The sequence below is a fragment of the Bacillus rossius genome, chromosome 2 (assembly GCF_032445375.1).
Source record: "Bacillus rossius redtenbacheri isolate Brsri chromosome 2, Brsri_v3, whole genome shotgun sequence".
Classification (NCBI taxonomy): domain Eukaryota; kingdom Metazoa; phylum Arthropoda; class Insecta; order Phasmatodea; family Bacillidae; genus Bacillus; species Bacillus rossius.
The window spans coordinates 129,687,405-129,708,412 of NC_086331.1; the positions used below are offsets into that span (position 1 = coordinate 129,687,405).

Genomic DNA, 21,008 nt, shown 5'->3' on the forward strand with positions numbered 1-21,008 from the left:
AACTGGGCCATTCCATACCAAAATGAGCCTAAGTGCAAAAAATTAAAAAAAATTATAAACAATGTTTATTCACATAATACTGTAGAAAAAAGTCTCACAGTCCATTATCCAAAAAATTATTATGATTCATTAATTATTTCTTTTGTTTTCTACAGTTTAACTTTGTCTATCTGTGTGGGGAATCAAGAGTAAAATTGTTAATTAAGTTGACAATATTGTTTTTAATATTGATAATCAGCTGATGCCTTTGATTTTAGTGCAGTGACCTTGTTGAAAGTTTATACTTTGCTGTAGCATTCTCAATAATGGTAAGATAATTAAAATTGCTTCAATATAGCTCAAGTTTATTTTGATATCATCTGTGTAACACCCGTTACCAAAAACATATAAAAGTTTACATAATAACTAAACCATAACACTTATAAAATTAATGTCTAACAAAAGTGAGGTTATGTCTCTCAGTAGCATTTTGATTACCAAAGAAAATATTAATATTGAAATTTAAGGAGTAAAAATATGGTAACGGGTGTTACCTAGCATTGGTAACAGGTGTTACAAGCGCTTTTAACATGTTGATTTTGTGTACAAAAATTGTTCAGGTACCATATTATTGTACTGGAAAACAAAAACTTAACCAAAAAGAATTTTGTAGATGTGTTATGAAACCAATTCTTGTTTTAAATGGTTCACTGTCATGTCAAAAACATTCAAGAAAATTATTTCGAAACTTGCATGGAACATATGAAAAAGAAGGATTCTTTAGAGACATATGCCATTGTTCAAATTGATTTTGCTGAAAATTATTCACTGACGTATCAAGATGAAATACAAGCAGCTCACTTGAGCCATTAACAAGTTGCTATCTTTACAAGTTGTGTTTGGTTGTCTAAAAATGAAAAAAATCATATGTTGTTGTAAGCAATGATGTGACCCATAGTAAATATTATGTGTATACTTTCTTAAATAAAATTGTCCAAGCCATCAAGAAGAACTTTCCTTTTGTTGACAAATTAAAAATATTTAGTGACAACTGCACTGGTCAATTTAAAAGTAGGTACACAATGTATGTTATGTGCAAAATGGAAGAAGAGTTACACATGACACTTGAATGGAATTTCTTTGCCAGCAGTCACAGAAAGGGAGCTGTTGATGGAGTAGGTGCAACAGTCAAACGACATGTGTGGATGACAGTAAAAGGAGACAGAAGAATTAATTCACATTGAAACTGCTAGAGATTTCCATGATCACGTTGACATGGTCGGGGGTTTTGTAAATGAGACGTACGAGTTTATTGGGCGCCACCGTGTCAAGGGGCACAGACCCGGCGGAGACTCTCGCCTCAGGGCGTGACGTCGCCCGTGTGAGGACGTGACTCGACCCCCTTGCTGCAGTTCTCGGCGACACCTGAACCTGGCCCGATCTCAGCGCCGGGCACGCCCTGATGATTAGATGGGTGGGTTCTTAGGGGCGTCCAACACGCCAGATGTCGAGGAGGCAAACACGTGATCCGGCACTCAGACAACACGCACGTGGTAGCACTGAGCTGACTGTCACGGGCGCGCGCGCACAGATTGTCCACACGTTTAGTTACGAATTCAACTCTACAAGGTAACTCATACTCGAATAAACACTCCGCGGTACGTCGCTCCCTCTCACCGCGATGACGAAGAAGAACTGTCGGGAAAAACATGGCCGCCGGGTAGCCTCAACAAAAGCCTCTCGCGCCATCTTTTCCAGGTCCGTGGCACTCTATCCCCCCACTACACACGCGGCGGGAGGTTTGAATGCCGTGGCTGGAGGGGAAGGTGGGAGGGTACTGGCGTATCGGGCTCGGAGGCTCGGACGATGTCAACGTAAACAGGAAAGTTACTGGAATAGAAAGTTTTTATGTTGACAAGACAGAGGTGTTACAGAATGAAACTGTACTAAATAACTACTGGAAAAGTGTTTTTCCAATTCCACAAATACAAGCAAGTCATCACTTCAGGGTGTACGATTTTAATATCATTCTAGTTGGGAAGACATCATCAAGTTTGATGTCAAAAGTTACGATTAGAGCTGAAATTGATGAATCTAATTTTGAACCATTAGTATCTGTGTTGACAAAGGTTGGGTGTCGTCTCCATTACAATGATGTGTACTCAGATTCAGGCAGTGAGGACAATCCTGAAAGTTGCCAGTTTATAGAAACTTTTCCTATTGCTAGTCCAGGAGATATACAGTCTGGTATGTTTTTTCTAATAAATGTTCCAAGCTTGCGAGGTCGCAATAATTCAGAAGGAACTGTATATAGATATGCTGCAATTTCTCAAGGAAGCGTAGATGATGAAAAGTGTTTGTCAGCGATGTTTTTGAAATCTCGTGGACCAGACAAAACTGTCTTTATTGCCGATGATGGAGACATTATGTACATTTCGATCAAGTAATTAGTAAATTACCAAACCCAAACGTACAGCCAAAGGGTATTTTCACAATTCTGTACAAATTTGAAAAAAAGTAGATGTGTTTGAAAGAGTTTAGGTAGACATTTACTTGTAGTAATAAGTCAGTTTATAATTCTGTTTTGCTATTGTGTAATTTTTAATGGAAACTTGAGCAGTCATCAGTGCTATTTCAGAAATCTTGTGAACTAGGCTAATGAAAATTGTCATTAGGAGGATATTATATCTGTTCATTTAATTTAAGTACTTAATTAGTAAATAACCAAACCAACCAAATAGTATACATACACAATGATGTTGAAATTTGGAAAATATTAGATAAGTTATGTTCAAAAGAATGAGTAGATGTTTAAGCTGTGAGAACTAAAATTAAATATATATGCTTATTTTGAGATTAAACATATTTTTTAGCGAATAGACAATTTACACCTTACTTTTATTCCATTATTTTGTCATCTTGGACCTATAACTTGGACAATATCCATGGGTACTTAGGATGTGTAACACCCGTTACTTTACTATTTTACTAATGGATTGGTTAATAGTTTGTCTACAAACAACTTCTTGACATCAGTGTGAAGCCTATAAGCTTGGCTTGGATTCATAATTTTTTTTCCAATTTTTTTTTAATTTCAGTTCACAGAGTTTTGATATTAATCACTCTGAACTAAAGTAAGATGTCCATTTGCTGTAACACCCGTTACCATTTTTTCCATACTTTATTTTGCATTTGATATGCTAATAAACTGCTTATACAGCAATACTTATATTCATTTAGCAAAGTGCTATTAACAGGTATGTTAAATGATTTCTTAACATTTTTAGTTTATTTAATATTGACTTTTTTGTTGTCCGGACGTAACACCCGTTACTATGAAATGCCTGAACAGGTGTTGATCCCACCACATTTTGTACTACATAAGATTCATGTCAAATAAATGTAATTTTACTAACACGCACATCTAACTCAGTTCTGGTAGTGTCTGGTTGTAATATTACTTACCATTTTCATTGCATTGTCATTTAAAAGTTCCTTGGTCTTTGGAGAAGCATGAAAATAGCAAAACATTTTAAGCCTAAGTTCCCAAAATTCAAGTTGTGTTTTTATTTTTTTATTATCCCAGCTTTTTGTTCAATATGCCATGTACGTCGGAGCCTATGATGCTTGCAAATAAGCATGATATAGCCTTGCTTTAATCCTCATGTGGTGAGGTAAGAGCCAGTCACTTTAAGTATATGTGCGTAACCATGTCACGTAAAACCTTAGCAAACCAACCAAACTAAGTACTATGTATTTCATTTAGTTAATAACTTAATAAACACCCATTTTTGTTAAACCATGTTACTTATTATGGTCTTAAAGAAATAAAAAAATTGTTTCTTAACTATTGAGGGAGTCTTCACTCAACCAAAAAAATGTTCTATTTAAAATTGGTTGGCCTAATAATTGCTTAGAGTAATTTTGTGTAGGGCTCCTAATGAAGCTTAAAATAAATCTAATATTGAAACTGGTACGATTCTAAAGTTAATTTGTGTTACTTATTTTTTATTTGCAAGTTTGCAAGCTTATCACTGAAGTTTGATGTGATACCATTAAATCTTTCATTTGGACTTCCCTTTAGTATGTATGAGCAATCGCTGCGTACCTGCATCCACTCCCACTCCGCTGTTATTCCTGCATATTTTTATGTTACATGGTTAGAATTCTTTTAATTTATTCTGTTCAGTCATATGTCATAAATGTAAGATAAAGGAAAGTTGCTGTCCACGTACCATACGGGTGCCGACCGACAAACAAAAACAATGTGCTTGTATCACGTACGAGATTAGTTCTAAAAGTGTTCTTCTTTTTTCTTTCCAGTCAGCAGACGACATTGAAGGAAGGCATGGTACTTCCTCCGCCAGACTTGCTCATGCGACAGCTCATTGAACTGGCCAATGCGGAGAATCCTCCCTGCGCAAACTGTGACAAGCGAGATAAAGCATCAATGTGTTTTTGTTCAACATGTGGTATGTGTGCATTCTTGTAATCACATTAACTTTAGTATGCCTCGAGTGTCCTCTCGGACTGTGTTTGCTAATTTGTACTGAAGGTAGTATTTTACTAAATTTAAATATTTTTGTATGTATTTCAAATTATCAGAATTTTTTTATTTCAACCTGTATAACATAAATCATGTATAATCTTATAATTTTTTCCATGTGAATTAGCATGGGAACATTTAACAACTTACATATACCAGTAAACCTATTTGTGTGCACCTATGCAGCATGTGGCATTGGAGTAATTAAGGTTCACATTAGTGTTTTGTAAATCCTGAATAATATTGATACCTCTTGAAATCACTCACTAAAACAATAGTGCACCTCTAAGTCATTGTATTGTCGTAGGGGGGGGGGGGGGGTGTTTCGGATGGACGAAAAGGAGTAATTTGGGCGCCACCACGTGGAAGGGCACGTGGACCCGGCTACAAACTCTCGGCTCAGGGCCGTGATGTGACCCGTGTGGGGCTAGGCTAATCTCCCCCCTCGTGCGTCGTGTTCGTGGGCTCTTGAGGCGTCCCACACGCCTCGGAACTCAGGGAATTATACACGTGACCACTGAACCACACATTCTGAGCTAGTGATTTTATTACCAGCGATTTTATTACACGGCACGTTACAAAAATGTTAAAAGAGTTTTACGTAAAGTACTAAAAAACACTGTTGCGGGTGATAACCAGTTTATAGGCTGACCAGGTCACCGCGTGGCCTGACCTCGAGAGTCAATCACGTATTACGAGTACGAAATATCCGTAAACGGAAAACAAATATTTAGGCGAAAGAGTCTACCACCTGGAGCAGGCCTCGAAGAAGTTACAAGGTTTTAGATTTATTTAAAGATGCAACGGAAACTAATGGATCAGTGAACAAAAGAGATGAAGTCGACGAGGTGCGCGGGCCGCTCCTACTCCAGGCGGCGAACGGAAACAGACTGACGAGACCAGAGCATCATGGCCGCCGGGAAGGGTTAAGTTCCCGCTTTGTTACCGGGCAGCCGTCCGGTAACATACTTAATCAAGCAAATATTATTTAAAAAACAAACATAATTTAAGTACACTTATTTATAATTAACAACCTTTAGTTATGGTGTTATTTCTTATTAAAGTTTAAAAACTATTGGCGGGTAGTTCTGCGGATGCCCGCATGGGGCGCTGCGCCGTCCTTACTTACTAAAACTTGAGGCGTGACAATTAGGGATATTTTATTACATAAAAAGGTTTATACATTATGTTTATTTTAATAAAAGAAAGGGGTCGTCGCACTGACTCTAGCACCGCCTCTTGCCGGGCGCCTCACACGCACACACGTGCACACACACACACACACACACACCTGCACATGGGGCGGGAGGTTTGAAATAGAGGGTGGTGGTGGGAGGAGAGGGGGGTCAGTTGCGGCGTGACGTGGCACATCGGGCTAAGGGAAGGCATAGCCCTGGTCGACGTCAGTATTGTTTGGTTATCGTTAGGTTCATTTCAATGTAGCTCACTAACCCTAACAGTGGTAACCCAACATTCTTGGGTAGTAAAGTGAATTGAAAGCGATGATGAAATCATACTGTTAGTGATGGTTTGATTACACACTACCTGTACCAATCTTATAAAATAAGTTTACAATTTTGTATAGTTAAAAATTAAATATACATATTCTAAAAAGTAATAAATTACATATTGTAAGCATTGTCAGTGCTTAAACTACTGATGAAAAAAAATAATCTTGCAATTAAAATAAAATAAATTATGTGCTTTTACTGCAGTTAATTTATTTCCAGAAAATTATTTAAATATATTGTAAGCATTGTCAGTGCTTAAACTTACTGATGAAAACAAATAATCTTGCAAATAAAATAAAACATAGGTATTATGTGCTTTTAATGCAGTTAATTTATTTCCAGAAAATTATTCAAATTACTTGTAGGTGAGAAGTTTTATAGTTGGTTTCGGTCTAGAAGTCATCCTGTATGCAGAACAAAATGGTGTGAATTACCAAAGCGATAAGCTAAATACCAACTGAACTGTTGCAGGCTGAAGTATCACAGTCAGTACCAATTATTGTCCTAACTATACACTGATTTTTCCTGCTTTAATTAATATATTTCTTAGTATGCCACCATTCTTTTTGGTGCTTGATTACCTTGGAAATACTTTCAGCAAAAATTATTACATCTGGAAGCTTTAAGAAGTAAGTAAAGGCCCTGGTGCTAAGAGAACGTCATGTCACAGGTTCTGACTAATGGGTGAATACAGTATTTCCGGGATAACATGTTAAAATCAATATATATGCTTGAAACACATATATTACTGCACCTGACATACCATATCATCACACTTCAGGGTCACTAACTTCTAAAATTTTAATATTAAATCAAATTATAGTGCAAATAGGTTTTAATTTTTGAACAGTCCTAAAATATCAGATTTAAACATAGATAATTTTAAACTCCTGCCATAGACAAAGTGACAATAACTATAGTATCTCAATACATGCTATTATTATAAAGACCAATACATTGTTTTAGGAAAGAACAATAATTCTGGAACTTCCGTTAAACTTGTATAAATAAAATAAATATAATTTTTCTGTACTGTTTGTCCACATACAGAATGTACAGTCATTTTACCTTATGAGTGATTATAACCCTGCAGTATAACATTTGAATAATTAAATTGTTTTTATAGCATAGAATTTTTTTTCTTACTTACTAAAAAAATTATAAATATTATAAACATTGCAATATTTATTATATTTGATGGTGAATTGTGCATGCCTCCGTACAACTGATTTTGCTATGATGCAGTGTCTATGAGGGTTGTCTGAAAAGTTTCCGACCTAAAAATTATTTTTCTTGAAATTAATTTTTATTCTTCAACATAGTCTCCTTGTAGGTCTGTACACTTCTCCCAGCAATGTTCTAATCTCTTCAACCCGTCCAAATAGAACGTGGCATCTTTCTCTGCAAAATAGTTGTTTACAAAGGTGGTGGCGGCCTCATTCGATGAAAATCTCTGTCTCCGGGTGTAACTTATAGCCTGAAGAACAAAAAAGAGTCACTTGGGGTTAAATTTGGTGAGTACGGAGGGTGGTGAAGCAATACAAACTGTAATTCTTAGATTTTAACCTTGGCAGCTGCCGAGGTGGGAGTAGGTGCTTTGTTTTAGTGAAATGTCTGCAAATGTGGCAGTTTCTCTGCAAATTTCTGCCTATTCCCCAAGTTCTTGTTGACGAGTGCTGCCATCGTCGTGTTGAGGTTGGAAACTTTTCAGGAAACCCTCGTAATAGCTTCCAAGGGTGGTAAGCCACCTATTGCCAACTTTTACCTCTTGTTGCCATTCATTCCTGTGTATTGCTGCCTCCACTCCGCCTGTTGGTCAAATTATCAGAAGAGTTTTTAAACACCTTGGTGCCTGTAGCAGTGGACAATGAGGAAAAACTGCTTCAAGCTAGAAATTTGATCATTGTTATAGCTTTGAGGTTTTCAAAAGAACCTCTTGTGAAGACTTTTAAACTCTATACAAGATGTGCTTTAAAAACACAGACAGCACACAGCAGGCGATACTTTGCAAGAAAAAAGACAAAAGAAATATATTTACATTTTTCGTAAATTATGTAATTTTTAAGGTAAGCTTTTAAAATGTTTGTCTCATTTTTTATGTAAGGATTCACCTTCTAGGCCATATCTGTTTTGTTCAGAAACAGCGTGTATAACGTGGGCTGAAACTCTGTTTTCTATGGAGGTGGGCTTCAAACTAAATGCTCATGCCATTTTGATAAATGTGGGGGAAAAAATGTCCAATTGATTATGCATTGTCAAATTAAACACTCAGTTTTTTAGCATGCAAGTGAATAATTTTTTCACATACATAGTACAAATTTTTTTCTGTAGTTTTATAAGCCAAAGCATTAAGTGCAGTCATTTGGAAAGTTGTATGGAAAGTATTTTGAAGAAAAAAAATTATAGATTGAAAATTTTTTGTACTTAAGACTATAATAATTAATTAATTCAATTGTATTCAAGATTAAAATCACTAAATTGCTTTTGTCAAAGTACTGTGTTTCAATGCTATTACAATGATTATTTGTTTGCGAGATGCATCAGTAATTGGATAACCAGAAAATTGTTTACGGTTCTTTGGTTTATCACATAGTTTCTTAGTTGTATATGGATACATTAGCAATAACTGAAGGTATTAATGTATTTAGTTTCCTGTAAAATTTCATTTGAATGTTTTCTTCTGTATAAATAGTTTTGTATATATGTTTTTGAAATTCTCAAGTATGATAATTTATTTTACAGGACAGGCACTGTGCAGTCATTGCCGTGAAAATACACATAGAGCAAAGATGTTTTCTACCCATGAAGTTGTTCATATGTCCAAGTGTGCAAAGGAGACACACCGTAGAGTAAGTTTATTATCTATACTAATATTATAAAGCTGAAGAGTTTGCTTGTTTGTTTGTTTGAACGCACTATACTCAGGAACCACTGGTCCGATTTGAAAAATTCTTTCAATGTTGGATAGTGCATGTATCGAGGAAGGCTATAGGCTATATTAAATTATCAATAACATTAGGGATCCTTACTAAAAGTCCAATTTAGAATCAAATGCGTTGGAGGGGGTTAGATACAACATGCAGTACACGTACGAAGTGTGTGTTGACAATGCCGCAGGCGCTAGAAGTTTATTTCCTATTGCCTATTAACATTGCTGCCACGCACTAGATGCCTTATAATTCTTAATTTTCCCATACAAGTTAAAAACACCCGTGTGATATTAACAACGAAGCAATCAGTACCCTCTTAAGAGTTCAATTAGTATTTAAATACTTTTTATCACTTTAAATCGCAAACCTAAACTATTGTTTTTTTTCCTCTCTCTGTGTTTGATTTGTTTTTTTATTGCCCTTTTTTTCAAGTATATATATTTTACAGACTTGAAACTTCACAGTAATGTTCCTTATGTTACGCATGATGACATTTTCTGAAAATTAGATCCCATGGGGGGTTAAAACCAGGCAACAGTGGATACTTTGTCTGCATGAGAACAGGATTTTGCATTGTTCATGCCTTCTGCGTTTCCATGGCAACGGGCATTGCGCGGCAGTGGCGTACCCACAAGGAGGGGCATGTATAATGAGCGGCGCAAGATTGATCTGCCTGTAGACTGCCGTAGCGAAGTATGGGTACATCAGTTGTACGTTGCGTGCACGAGTCGGGAAACCATCGGTGCTATTCATTTTCTCTCCGGTACATTATACAGCGTTGTAATAAATTTTCACTGAATTTTTTTTATTTACCATTACTGTAAATGGGAGATGTGGCTTAATTTATTTCCATTAGTATAGCCGTGCGAAGCCGGGTCGGGCAGCTAGTGATAAATATAACTTTTACTAAATCTCTGCGACATCATTCTCTGTCAGTTTGTTTTTTTGGTGTTGGTTAACACACATTTTACAGAAAATATGTTATTTTTCTTTTGCAATGTTTAAATTTTTTTAGGAATGGTATAGTTCTGAGTGATAATAATTAGGCATATTGAAACAACACACATCAGTTCAGGTTTTTAATTTACATTAAAAGGAAACTGTAACATACTTTAAGGGGTAATTGAAGCTTTCAAGCTTAACACATTCTCCCATTGAAATTTAGTTATATTGTGTTTTATTAAAAGGTTTTGTTTGCCCATGTCTAATTTCAAACCTATGCAGAATCACTAGTGTTAGCACAAAATATATAAAATACTTAGGCTTAAATATTTTCATGAACCTAACTTACCTTTGCTAGCTGACCGCCGTGAATATCTTTGATGCAAACTTTATTAGATAGTGTTATAATTAAAATATAAACTGTAAGTATATTCTTGAAAATATGGTATTAGAGTACCACAATTTAATAGTAGATTAACGTCTACTCTATGTTCCTCCTATAAAAAGAACAATATTATCTTTACACTTGTCTCTAATTTCAATAAACTTGATAACCTGGGTAATATACTGAACAATTAATATTTTCTTTTACCCTACCATTGTGTTTGTTTTTGTGTGTTTTTTGTTCTGTATACATCTGTTGTATTAATGTATTAATGTAATAGTCTTGTTGATCTGTTGGCTTGTGGGTACCTGTATGTGAGTGGTGCCTGCCTGTCAGAATTTCCTGGTAGGTGTTGCTCACTTGGCGTAGCCCTGACATGCTAGTGGTAACTGGTCTCTTGCAGTGACCCTATATATTCATTGTTGATGTTTGTTTTGTACCCATCGTTAAAGTGTAAAAACTGTAGATGGGCATTTCACAATATTAAATAAAATAAAATAAAAATTCTAAATAGTCATGAGGACTGCCGACAGAAGTGAAACTTAAAACTTTAAAAAACAGTTCGTTGTTATTTTTGGATATCCAAATTAATTTTTGCTAAAAATCAGAGACTTTTTTGCAATTTTTACGAAAAAATATTATCACACAACAAATTTGTTTTATCTCGTTAGTAGAATAGCTCCTAAATTACTATAAAATATGCATTGCATAGTAATTGTAGGTATTAAAAAAATAAATAATGATGTTCTTAATTTTTAGGTTATATTTCTACAAAGACTCCATTTTCTTCGTTATTCATACTAAATATCTATATGAGAATATTAATATATTTTATACTCACTTTTTACTGCATACACACATTCCATTCACATATGCACAGCACTGATGTACAGGGACTGAAGATGCGTAGTAATAAGATATGTATTGGTATATGTCATGTGCATACTTGTCGACCTGTGTTATGTGTACTGGCTGCGCGCATACATTCACAGCTGACGTCACGTGACCATGTCGATGACGACTTACATGAATTTACTCCCTATCCAAACCTTCCTATAGAAGTTTTCACTTCAAAAAAGGGACAAACCCCGAGGTGGTAGCACTGAATACAATGATTCCCTAAATGAACATGTTGCTCAGACAAGTTGAAGCAGAAGGAGAAGGAGCGACCATAATAAAACGGAGCAAGGAAAAACTGTGCGCATGTGCAGGGGGGAAGTTGTTCAGTAGGCTAGACACAGGAGGGGGCAAACCTAAACCAGGAGAAAAGGAGGGGGAAAAGACAATACAGTCGTATGACCTGGGGGACAGTCGATGAGACCTGAAGTACAACTTCAGCTACCTCACAGTCTTCTCATATTTAAAAAAAAAATTGGTTGTCTGTAAAGTCGGTTTACGGACAATAGTTTAACGTGACGTCATAACAAAACATTGATGAAATGATTGCATACTTTTATGAATAAAATTGAATCATTTTTATTGAATTATATCTATTTTGTATGGATAGAAAGGAGTGAAATTAAATCTTCAATTTAATTGATAAATTTACTTTTATTTGCACTCATTAATTCAAATATGTTTATTACTTTAACGAACATATTTTAACTATAACTTTTATACATGTTTGCTATTTAACTTCTTCCCATGTATGTTATTCTGTTAAGGATATGACGATGATAGGAAAAGTAGGAAACGAATGGGAGTGTTTCAAGTTGAATGTGCCTCGAAAAAGTCAAATCGATGGTTGTTCCAATCGAGTGGAAGAGAGATAGATGCGGTGCAAGCGTTCAATGAGCTTAATGGGAGAATGTGCGCAACGGGACAGCGCAACGGGACAATGTGCGTAACGGGACACTTTTTCGTGCATGCAGCCGGCGTTCATCGATTTATTAGACGTCACGTCAAAAAAGAATTTTTTTTTATGAATTGCAGCATAATAAATAAGATTTGCATGCTACCCATACCAAGTGCATAGCTAAGTACAGCAAATAAACATGTATGCTGAAATTGCAAGCCAGGTGTGTAAGCTTGCATTGGTGCACCCATTTAAGTTAGATTCACAACCTACTACACGTAGCTCACATGTGTACGTACTTGGGATAGTAGCTCAACTCTTTCAATGTTCACGAGCATACATGCAGTATGTTCCGTAGCTCATCGTCAAGCCAAGGACAGTTGATAGGCCAGTGAATCATGGTTGTGAATGAAAAAAACCCCAATCCAAAATTGTCATAGTTTTATAGTTGTAGGCATTTTAAATTCCCACCGTACCCTATATTATTAGATACTATGACTAAAAATTGTTTCTACATAGTCATAAAACATCCTACTATTGATCATATTTTAAAATTAAACAGGCTATACTTTGAGGGAAAAAAAGAATTTGGAAGACTTAAGTGGGAAAAAATTTTTAATGTTGTAAATTTTGACTAGTCATGCTGCAAAAAAAAAATATTTTGTTAACTTGTCAATCTATTAGCAAAGTAATTGTTTTACAGTGTGAATGGTCGAAGTTACCTGATTAAAAATTGTTACCGCATAAGTCGTGTAAATAATTTTTTCATCTAATAGTATAGCGTGTTCGATTTTATTCTGAATTATTATCAATAGTATGGTTATTTATTATTGCGTAGCAAAAACGTTTTATTCACAGTATCTAATAATTTGGTGCAGGGTGGGGATTTGTAAACCTAAAAAAAAGTGTATTATTCAAAATCTATGACACTATTTGAATTTTTTTTATTATTCAGGACCGTGATTAATTGGCCCATCAACTGTTAGCTTGATGTTGAGTATTGGGACACTCGGTATGGACAAGCATTTTTGATGCACACCTTTTCCCCCCACCAAATCAGCAAGCTAATGCAGATGCTATTATCACACATATCTTTGGAATTCTCTTGCTTTTCGTACAATGAAAAACGTAGTTGAAATCCATCTTCAAAATTTTGTGTTGATTTTTTTAACAATATATTTAGTATTTGTTATTTTTAGTTTTGACAAAAATTTGTTTTATAATTACACACTTTGGCCATCTCAAGATTTATTGCTTTGTGAAATCTTCCTTGTATTGGATTGCACAAGAAAATAATTAATTTAATTAACATAATTTTGAAAATTCTTCTGTTTACTGAGATATTTTTTTAAGGCACGTGTTGTTATGTGCTCTCTTGATTGTGCCAAAGAATGCTGTATACAGCTGCACATACATAATGTGAAGTGGAGGTTGTGAATCCACTTAAAGGAGTTAATGTACTGTCATAATGCTAGTTGGGTGTTATAACTTGATGTATGTGTGTGTGACTCTACAAATATTGTGTTTCACCTGTGCTTACTGATCCATCTTGGTGAGTAATAAGTGTTTTATATGTTCTGTAATTTAGGTCAGGAAACTTTCATGTTGTCTTCAGTTTACTTTTTCTCCGAGTATTTTGAAAAACACTATTTGACGTTATCAAAATTGTAATATGTTTCAGTGTGCTTTACATGGTGAGCAGTACATCATGTTTTCTAATACACAGAAATCCATGTTGTGTGTCAATTGTTTCCGTGATACACCAGCTGAAGCCAGATTGCACTGTGTTGACATTGACACTGCATACACTCAGTGTACTCGGAAGCTGGAGAAAGCTGTTGTTGTAAGTACTTATCTCAGCAAAAATTAATTCCAAAATTGTACTAAGAATTTCACTGTAACTTGATGTAAGTTTTTGGACATACGCCATTGCTAAGAACTTTTTCTGTTGAAGAAAAACTAAAAACTAAAATAAATAAATAAATAAATAAAAATACCCAAAAAAGACAAAAAACACACAAAATTAAGCAAACAATTGCTGTTGTCAACAAGGATGTGAACACCACAAAATATTCCGTAACAGGAATATGGTCAACAAACAAAGAAACATTTTTTTAGTTTTTCTTCAACAGAAAAAGTTCTTAGCAATGGCGTATATCCAAAAACTTACATCAAGTCATGCACTCCCATTGCACAAATCTTTCAAAGATAACAATTTCACTGTAATAGTACATAAATTTACAATGTGTGTGAATATAAATGTTTTGGCTGCTTCGCCAACCAGGACATTATAGAGAGGAATGAAATGAATAATAGTGTCTCTGCAAGTTAACAAGTAAAATCTGTTCCCTTTGGCTGTAGACATTTGTTCTTAGCTAAATAAGTTAATGGGCTCTTGGGTTCAAGCAGTACCCCCAAGTGTTATCTTAACTTGTTTCCCCATTTAAAGCGATTCCTGCCCGAAAAGGCTATTGCAGAGATGATGATATACAAGCTTTGCAGCTTGGACGGCCTTCACATGTGGCATCATTTTGTTCGGATTGCAATAAATGCTCCAGCGTTGATGGATATCAAGTTTAAAAGTAGTTTCAAGGTTTTTTATGTCATGTAATATATTGTTCAGACAAGATATCTTTTGTGGGCCAAGGTTATGGCTATTTACTTTCACACGAACATCATAGTTTTATGGCCGTTAATCTGCTTTTTCCTGTGCCGACCATAACTGTGAAGATGAGGGGCAAGTGGACGGTGAGAAAGGTCATAATGAAATGAATATGAGTGTTGATGGGGAAGGGCAATAAATGTGAATTCACTGGTCTTGTTTGCTTGTTACTTATTTTCTTGATTTCCCTTGTTAAACCGCAAATGCGTAACATATGATGCAGCGCTGTGGTTGAATGGTTATGTGAGGGGGTGTGAGTGTTGATGCTGTGGCTTATGTGGCGTAGTTGGTCCTCTGGAATGCTAGTTCCGTTGTTCAGTACCTAGACAAGGAAGTCACTAGCGACATTATCTTGTGAAGGGACTTGACTTTGAGGAGCAATCTGCAAAATTAAGTTATATTTTGTGGTAAATTATGGAATCTTGCGACGTACATGCAAATTCAACGTGAGAAGAATACCAAAATTCATTTTAAACTTTGTTTAAATACAACCATTAATAGTTTCGAGAAAATCAACAATAACTAACAGAACTTTTACACCCATCTCCCTGCAACATTTAATGGAATATTTTGAAGTGTTTCTGTTTGTGCAAGGAATAATCATTGTCTTGGCGGGGCACGATTGTGACTTTTCACTACTTCTATTTTGATTAACTGAACTGGCAATACAGTTCAAAACATCGCCAGTAAACAGACAAATTTATCCTTTAAAACTCTTTAAGCAAAGGCTGCACTATCAAACTTAGCTGTTACATAAGGTAATAATCTTTAAGTCCAAGAACAGCTAATAAATTTGTCTAGGTAGGTAATCATTAAAAGTATGTATTTGTTTGTATATGTTTGTATAAGAGTGTAAGTATATGTCTGCTATGTGTGTGTGATACTTGTCTGTGTGTTTGCATATGAGTATGTGATTCTGTGTGTAAAATATATGTCAATGCTTATTGCAAGAAATGTTAAAAAGTCTAATTTTCTCTCTTTTTTTTTAGTCTGTATGCGAGCTTCAAAATTCAGTCCGTGAAGGTCTTCTGATGTTCAAAACACTTTTGGAAGAGCTCAGACAGAATATGGAAACAGAAAAACATACTATCAACAGTTTTTGTCAGGGAATGCAAGAAGCAATTGCAAAGACTCATGCTAATATGATAATGGAAGTGCAAAGGTAAGTTGTATAAGTTGTATGCACATGTTTATTTATTTGGTAACCCTAGATTTATACTTAGCAAACACTAAAAAAAATTATTTTTTTCTAAAGCGATTGAAGTACGAAGTGGGATAAATTTATGTTTGTGTAAACATTTAATAGAATGAAGGATTATAATGTAAAATACAAGTAAGTTTTAAAAATTTGTTTGGACGCGTTTATAGTAGGTTGAAATATTTTGTGTAACTTAGGTATTTCATTTAAAAATTGAGTGGCTATTAAACCAGAAAGCAAGAATGTAAATTATTATGTTAATTTATTGTGAACTTGTTGAAAACTTTCATGTGCTTTTAACAAAGCAATTCAACTTTTAAAGTAAACTTTTCCATGAAAAAAATTATTTAATATAAGAAGCACAATTAAAAAAAAATTGTGTTAGTTTCAAGAAAATGAACTAGATCTGGGTGGGTAAAAATTTTGGGTTGAAAAATTTTTGGCAGGAAAATAATTTGCATGGGAAATGGGATGGGCTTAGGAATAATTATAGGTTACAGAGTTGAAAAATTTCTTACTTTAACACATGAAAGTCCGTCATTTTTACTATGCAGACCCAGATCTATTGATTATAAATTGATAAGAGGCAGGTAATTTTCACGAACCACAAAATACCTTATAATAAGGCTAAATTAATTATTTTAATTTTATGATAACTATTGAAATATTACCCTATATTTACACTTTTAACTCCATTTATTGACTGCTTTAGTTATTTATGATGCCACTACTAATTCTGCAATATAAACAACAAATCTATTGCAAATTTTTACTTGAATGTGGAATACAGCCCATGGACCAAGGCATTTATAAACCACGAAAAAAAAGTATCGACTACAGTCTATGCTGCAAGCAACGGAAGGTGAAGTGACAATAAGCAATTTTCTTAAGAAAACTACAATGAAAGATGTTTATTGAATAGCCAAAACTTGGGATGAAGTGAGGGCTGAAACCGTGAACAAATCTTGGAAGAACATTTTAAAACGTAGAAGTGAACAAGATGACCCAGATGACTATTTGTCTTTTTTAGAACTCATAAAAAAGATTCCTGGTTGTGAGAATACAGACATAAGTGAAGTTACTGAGTGGTTGAACAATGATGAGAAAATTGAAGTGACTGATTCTGCTATCATCGAAATGGTATCTGAGCCAAATGAAGGAAGTGATGACGAAGATAGTTGTGCTGCAACTGTACCAGTGATGACTCACATAGTCGGACGCTACGCTGAGCAAAAACCAGATGCGACCACAAGCGTTACCCTTCTACTTAGACAATGGCATGACATCGCTGCTTTAAAGCATTGCTCTACTTTGAAGCAGAAGACCTGGGACAATTTTTTTAAAGTTGTAAATGCCTATAATCAGTCTTTCTTCTAACACTGTTAATGTACATACTATGTAATTTTAATATTCACACATTAAATTTGATTTTGTTTTACACATGTAGTTGAAAATTATGTAGTTTCCTTTTTTCCGTGTAATCTGAGTTTTTTTTGTAATCCGAGGTACCATCAGCCCCAGTTACCTCGGATTATCACAACTCTACTGTATATATATGGTGGTCAGCTGTTTTGTGTATGTGATGGTGGGTGTCTCTTAGACACATCATAGGGTAATTCTGTCTTTTGTAAGCTTTGGGTGCAGTTAAAGAAGGTATGAACAAGTTTCCTGGATAAAAGCCTAAATTATTTTTTTTTTTACTTGAAATGATAATTTCTGATGTGTGCTGAGCAAACAGAGATGAGATAGCTGATTTTACAGGAAAAGATAAGGCAGGCAGGGAAATTCCAAGCAGGATTTCATCCGACACAAAATTTCATTTGAAATACATCTCAGAACATTATGTGATCTTATGGGATATAGAGATTTATAAAATATTTTGAATTTATCGCTGTACTTCACTCATGCAGTTTATAATGAATTTGTTAGGTTGTTAATGACAGTGAAGTTTAATGTGTGCAGCTCATGTTGCCAGAGTTACATATTTTATTTTCTGGTGAATGATCATAATCAGAGAAACGTCAGTCTATCTAGCAAAATCTAGGATTAGAAACAACAAAATTACAAAATAACGAATTATTTTCATCATCCTGAGTGAGCCTAAAAATAATAAATATTTATGCCTAAGATACAAACTGGGTGTCACATGTACCCACTCCACTTTCTTTATCACTGCTGATGGTTTTTAGCTTTGAGCTGTTTTTGTTGACTCACCTTTTTCACTCCCTGGTATCATTTCAGAAAAGCCATAATATTTAGGTATTATTGTGTTTGTTAAGATCACTGCTATGATGAGCCTGGGTGGACACAAGTGTACACAAACTGCTATTAAATGTGACTAGTTAAATATTAATAGCCAGTTTTCAGGAATATCAGTTTCAGGTTATTCAAGTTATATACCAAAGAGCCATGACATAATATACCAAGTTAATATGATACCTGTGTACCAAGGTACCGAATGGCGAAATGCTTTGTTTTTGTCATAAAGGGTTTAGTTTGATTTTTTAAAATAATGATTCATGTAAATAGGAGAATTTCAAAATGATACTTGCCACCAAGTTTTGTTTGACCTTCTTAAACATTTCCAGTGTATTTCACTTCTGTTAACATGCAGCCATTAATCTTTGGCTGACTCCACAAATGCGACATTAACAATGCTTTTTACGTGGCACCAAACGAGAAGGTTTAACGGAAGGGGTTAAGAAGCGGGACCACCGTGGCCCACCCATTGCCTGGGGAAGTTGTTGTGAAGATATTCATGCACAACAAGTGTTAAGTGCACAGGGTGCAGTCATGCAAAAACCACATCCTGTCACTTATCAGCAAGTGGGAAGTCTTGCCTTAATTCTGACAAGATACCAGAAAGAAGTTTGGATTTTGCACCTGTAGGGCACTGACAAAATCCCACTGTTGGTAAAAAAAACAGTAGAGCACATCACCTGTACTTTCAGAGCGTAGCTACTGTCGTGAGTCACCTGCTAGACGTTCAAATCGCTTTTGCTCGCGTTGTGCGCATTGATGGGTGTGCTAGTTGTCGACTGGTCAGTGACTTAGTCTAGGACCTCTTCTTAAAAAGTGTTGTTTGAACCATTCTGCTGCCACTGCCAGGGATCCTCAACACATCCCGTATCAAGCAGTTGCTGGTGACCATATGTTAACGTGTTCTTATGTAGCCTGTTTGGAAATCACTCTTGATAAATGTGGCTCATGGTGCGAGCATTACCTCTAGTCTGGCCATGTACAAAATGCATCTCTGCTATATCTGTGAACGTAAATGGTTCTATTTTGTCACTTGGCACTCTCAAAAACGTAAGCAAAACACAGTTCCTGTGTCGCACTGCACCATACACATGTACTTAACATAAACATTAACAACCACTTTCCTTCCCCCCCCCCCCCCCACCACTCCTTTTCTTCTACTAGACTGCGTGACCATTTACTCAGCCATGAGGCTGTGCCGATCTAAACATTATAACGAATTTCTGCACTTTTTTGAGTCAGTAACATAGCATTACAGTGTATGTGCTCACATGCTTTTTGGCAAAAATTGTCTCTCGGTTTGCCCTACAACTCATTTAAGTTTGGCTAAACAAATCCCCAACACCTTGTAAATCTGACTGAGGCTAACCCTGTGGTGATCAACAATATCACCTGATAGGTAGAATTATTTAGTGCCAACATTTATTTCGATTTATGAATTCATTTAAGTGAAAACTATAAAAAAAATACTATTATGATTATTTTTGTGTTGGTAATGTAGTCAAATTAAACCTAATTCCGCACATAGTTATAATCATTGACAAAAAAACACAATTAAACAAATGCTTAAGTGTCCTACTGTGTTTGTGAATTAATGAAAATTCATGAACATTAACCTTTGTTCTCTTCTAATGCGTGTAATTCTTTCACGATTCATTACTTTAGGTACAAAATTATCATCTTCCAGTTCAAACGACCAGGTGAAAACATTAAATCATATAAATAATTTATTGCAGAGTAACAGCAAAAACATTCTGATGTTAACATAGGATTATAAAGATTATAGTTAACATAAAAAAATACACGAGTAGTATTTATCAAAGAAAAGTTTCTATATAGATCTGTAATTACCATAATCACACATTATGCTGAAGTGTTTGCTTATTCTCTAGTAGCATCATGAAAATAACTTGTGCTTCAGTCAGTTACGCTCAAATTCCATAATTCTATGGCTTGCAAACAGAAATTCATAATACTAGGCTCTGCATAAAATGGCTCACCATACATCAAGCGCAAATAGTGTAAATACAATTTTATATAGAAAACATTTTTATATAGAAAACATCATAAATCACGTAAGATTTCAATTTCTAACCTAACTTGCAGCCACAAAAGGTACATGTTACCAGCCGCAGTAAGGGCTTTTACACTCAACATATTTTTTTACGAACTGCAAACGTGACGTGACAAAATATAACAAGCTCTACCAGAAAATTTAACTTATTAAAGCAGGGCATTCAAAAGACCTCTACTACTCTACTAAAACAATGCATAGCTATCAACCCCAAGCTATGCGATTACTATTAAAGAAGCAAATTATTTCCACTTCGCATGACAAACTGCGCAGTGTACAATCTACCTGCCTCAACGGACAGTGTGCGGAGATGCAACAAGGTAGCCCAGGGGTGCCCAAATCTACGTAATATTTTTTCAAATTGACAAAATTGTGTTATTTGTAAGCCTTCATAGACCCAACTGAGACAAAGCAATGATAATACAAATTTCTGTAGCAAAAGGCAGTCCTAAGCATACAAATGTCTTATAATGCATGAGTTGCTTAAATAAGCCAGTGTGTTCTTTACAGAAAGTTCTAGAGAGCTTAACAGGTTAAAATACCTAAGGCTATCAAAATTGCTAGCAGCCCTCACGTACATTTCACTGAATTACAATCCATAACCACGGACCAAAAGCAAATGAAAACCATTAACTTGCAGATTGATTTCTAAGGGACAGCTGAAACATTTCCTAAATTCGTTAAAGTTACACAAGGTTGTAATCAGGTACTTTGGAAGTGCTGCCCA

At 35.2% G+C, this 21,008-nt stretch overlaps 1 protein-coding gene across 3 annotated transcripts in view; it reads left to right on the forward strand.

The window, feature by feature from the left end:
* The window catches only part of LOC134529828 (RING finger protein 207-like), a 60,582-nt gene that overhangs the window by 15,760 nt on the left and 23,814 nt on the right, over positions 1–21,008 (forward strand). For all 3 annotated transcript variants that reach the window (XM_063364317.1, XM_063364318.1, XM_063364319.1), the window contains exons 2-5: positions 4,303–4,451; positions 8,779–8,885; positions 13,770–13,931; positions 15,740–15,912. In XM_063364317.1, coding sequence (XP_063220387.1) covers positions 4,303–4,451; positions 8,779–8,885; positions 13,770–13,931; positions 15,740–15,912 — 591 coding nt within the window. The remainder of the gene's footprint in view (positions 1–4,302; positions 4,452–8,778; positions 8,886–13,769; positions 13,932–15,739; positions 15,913–21,008) is intronic.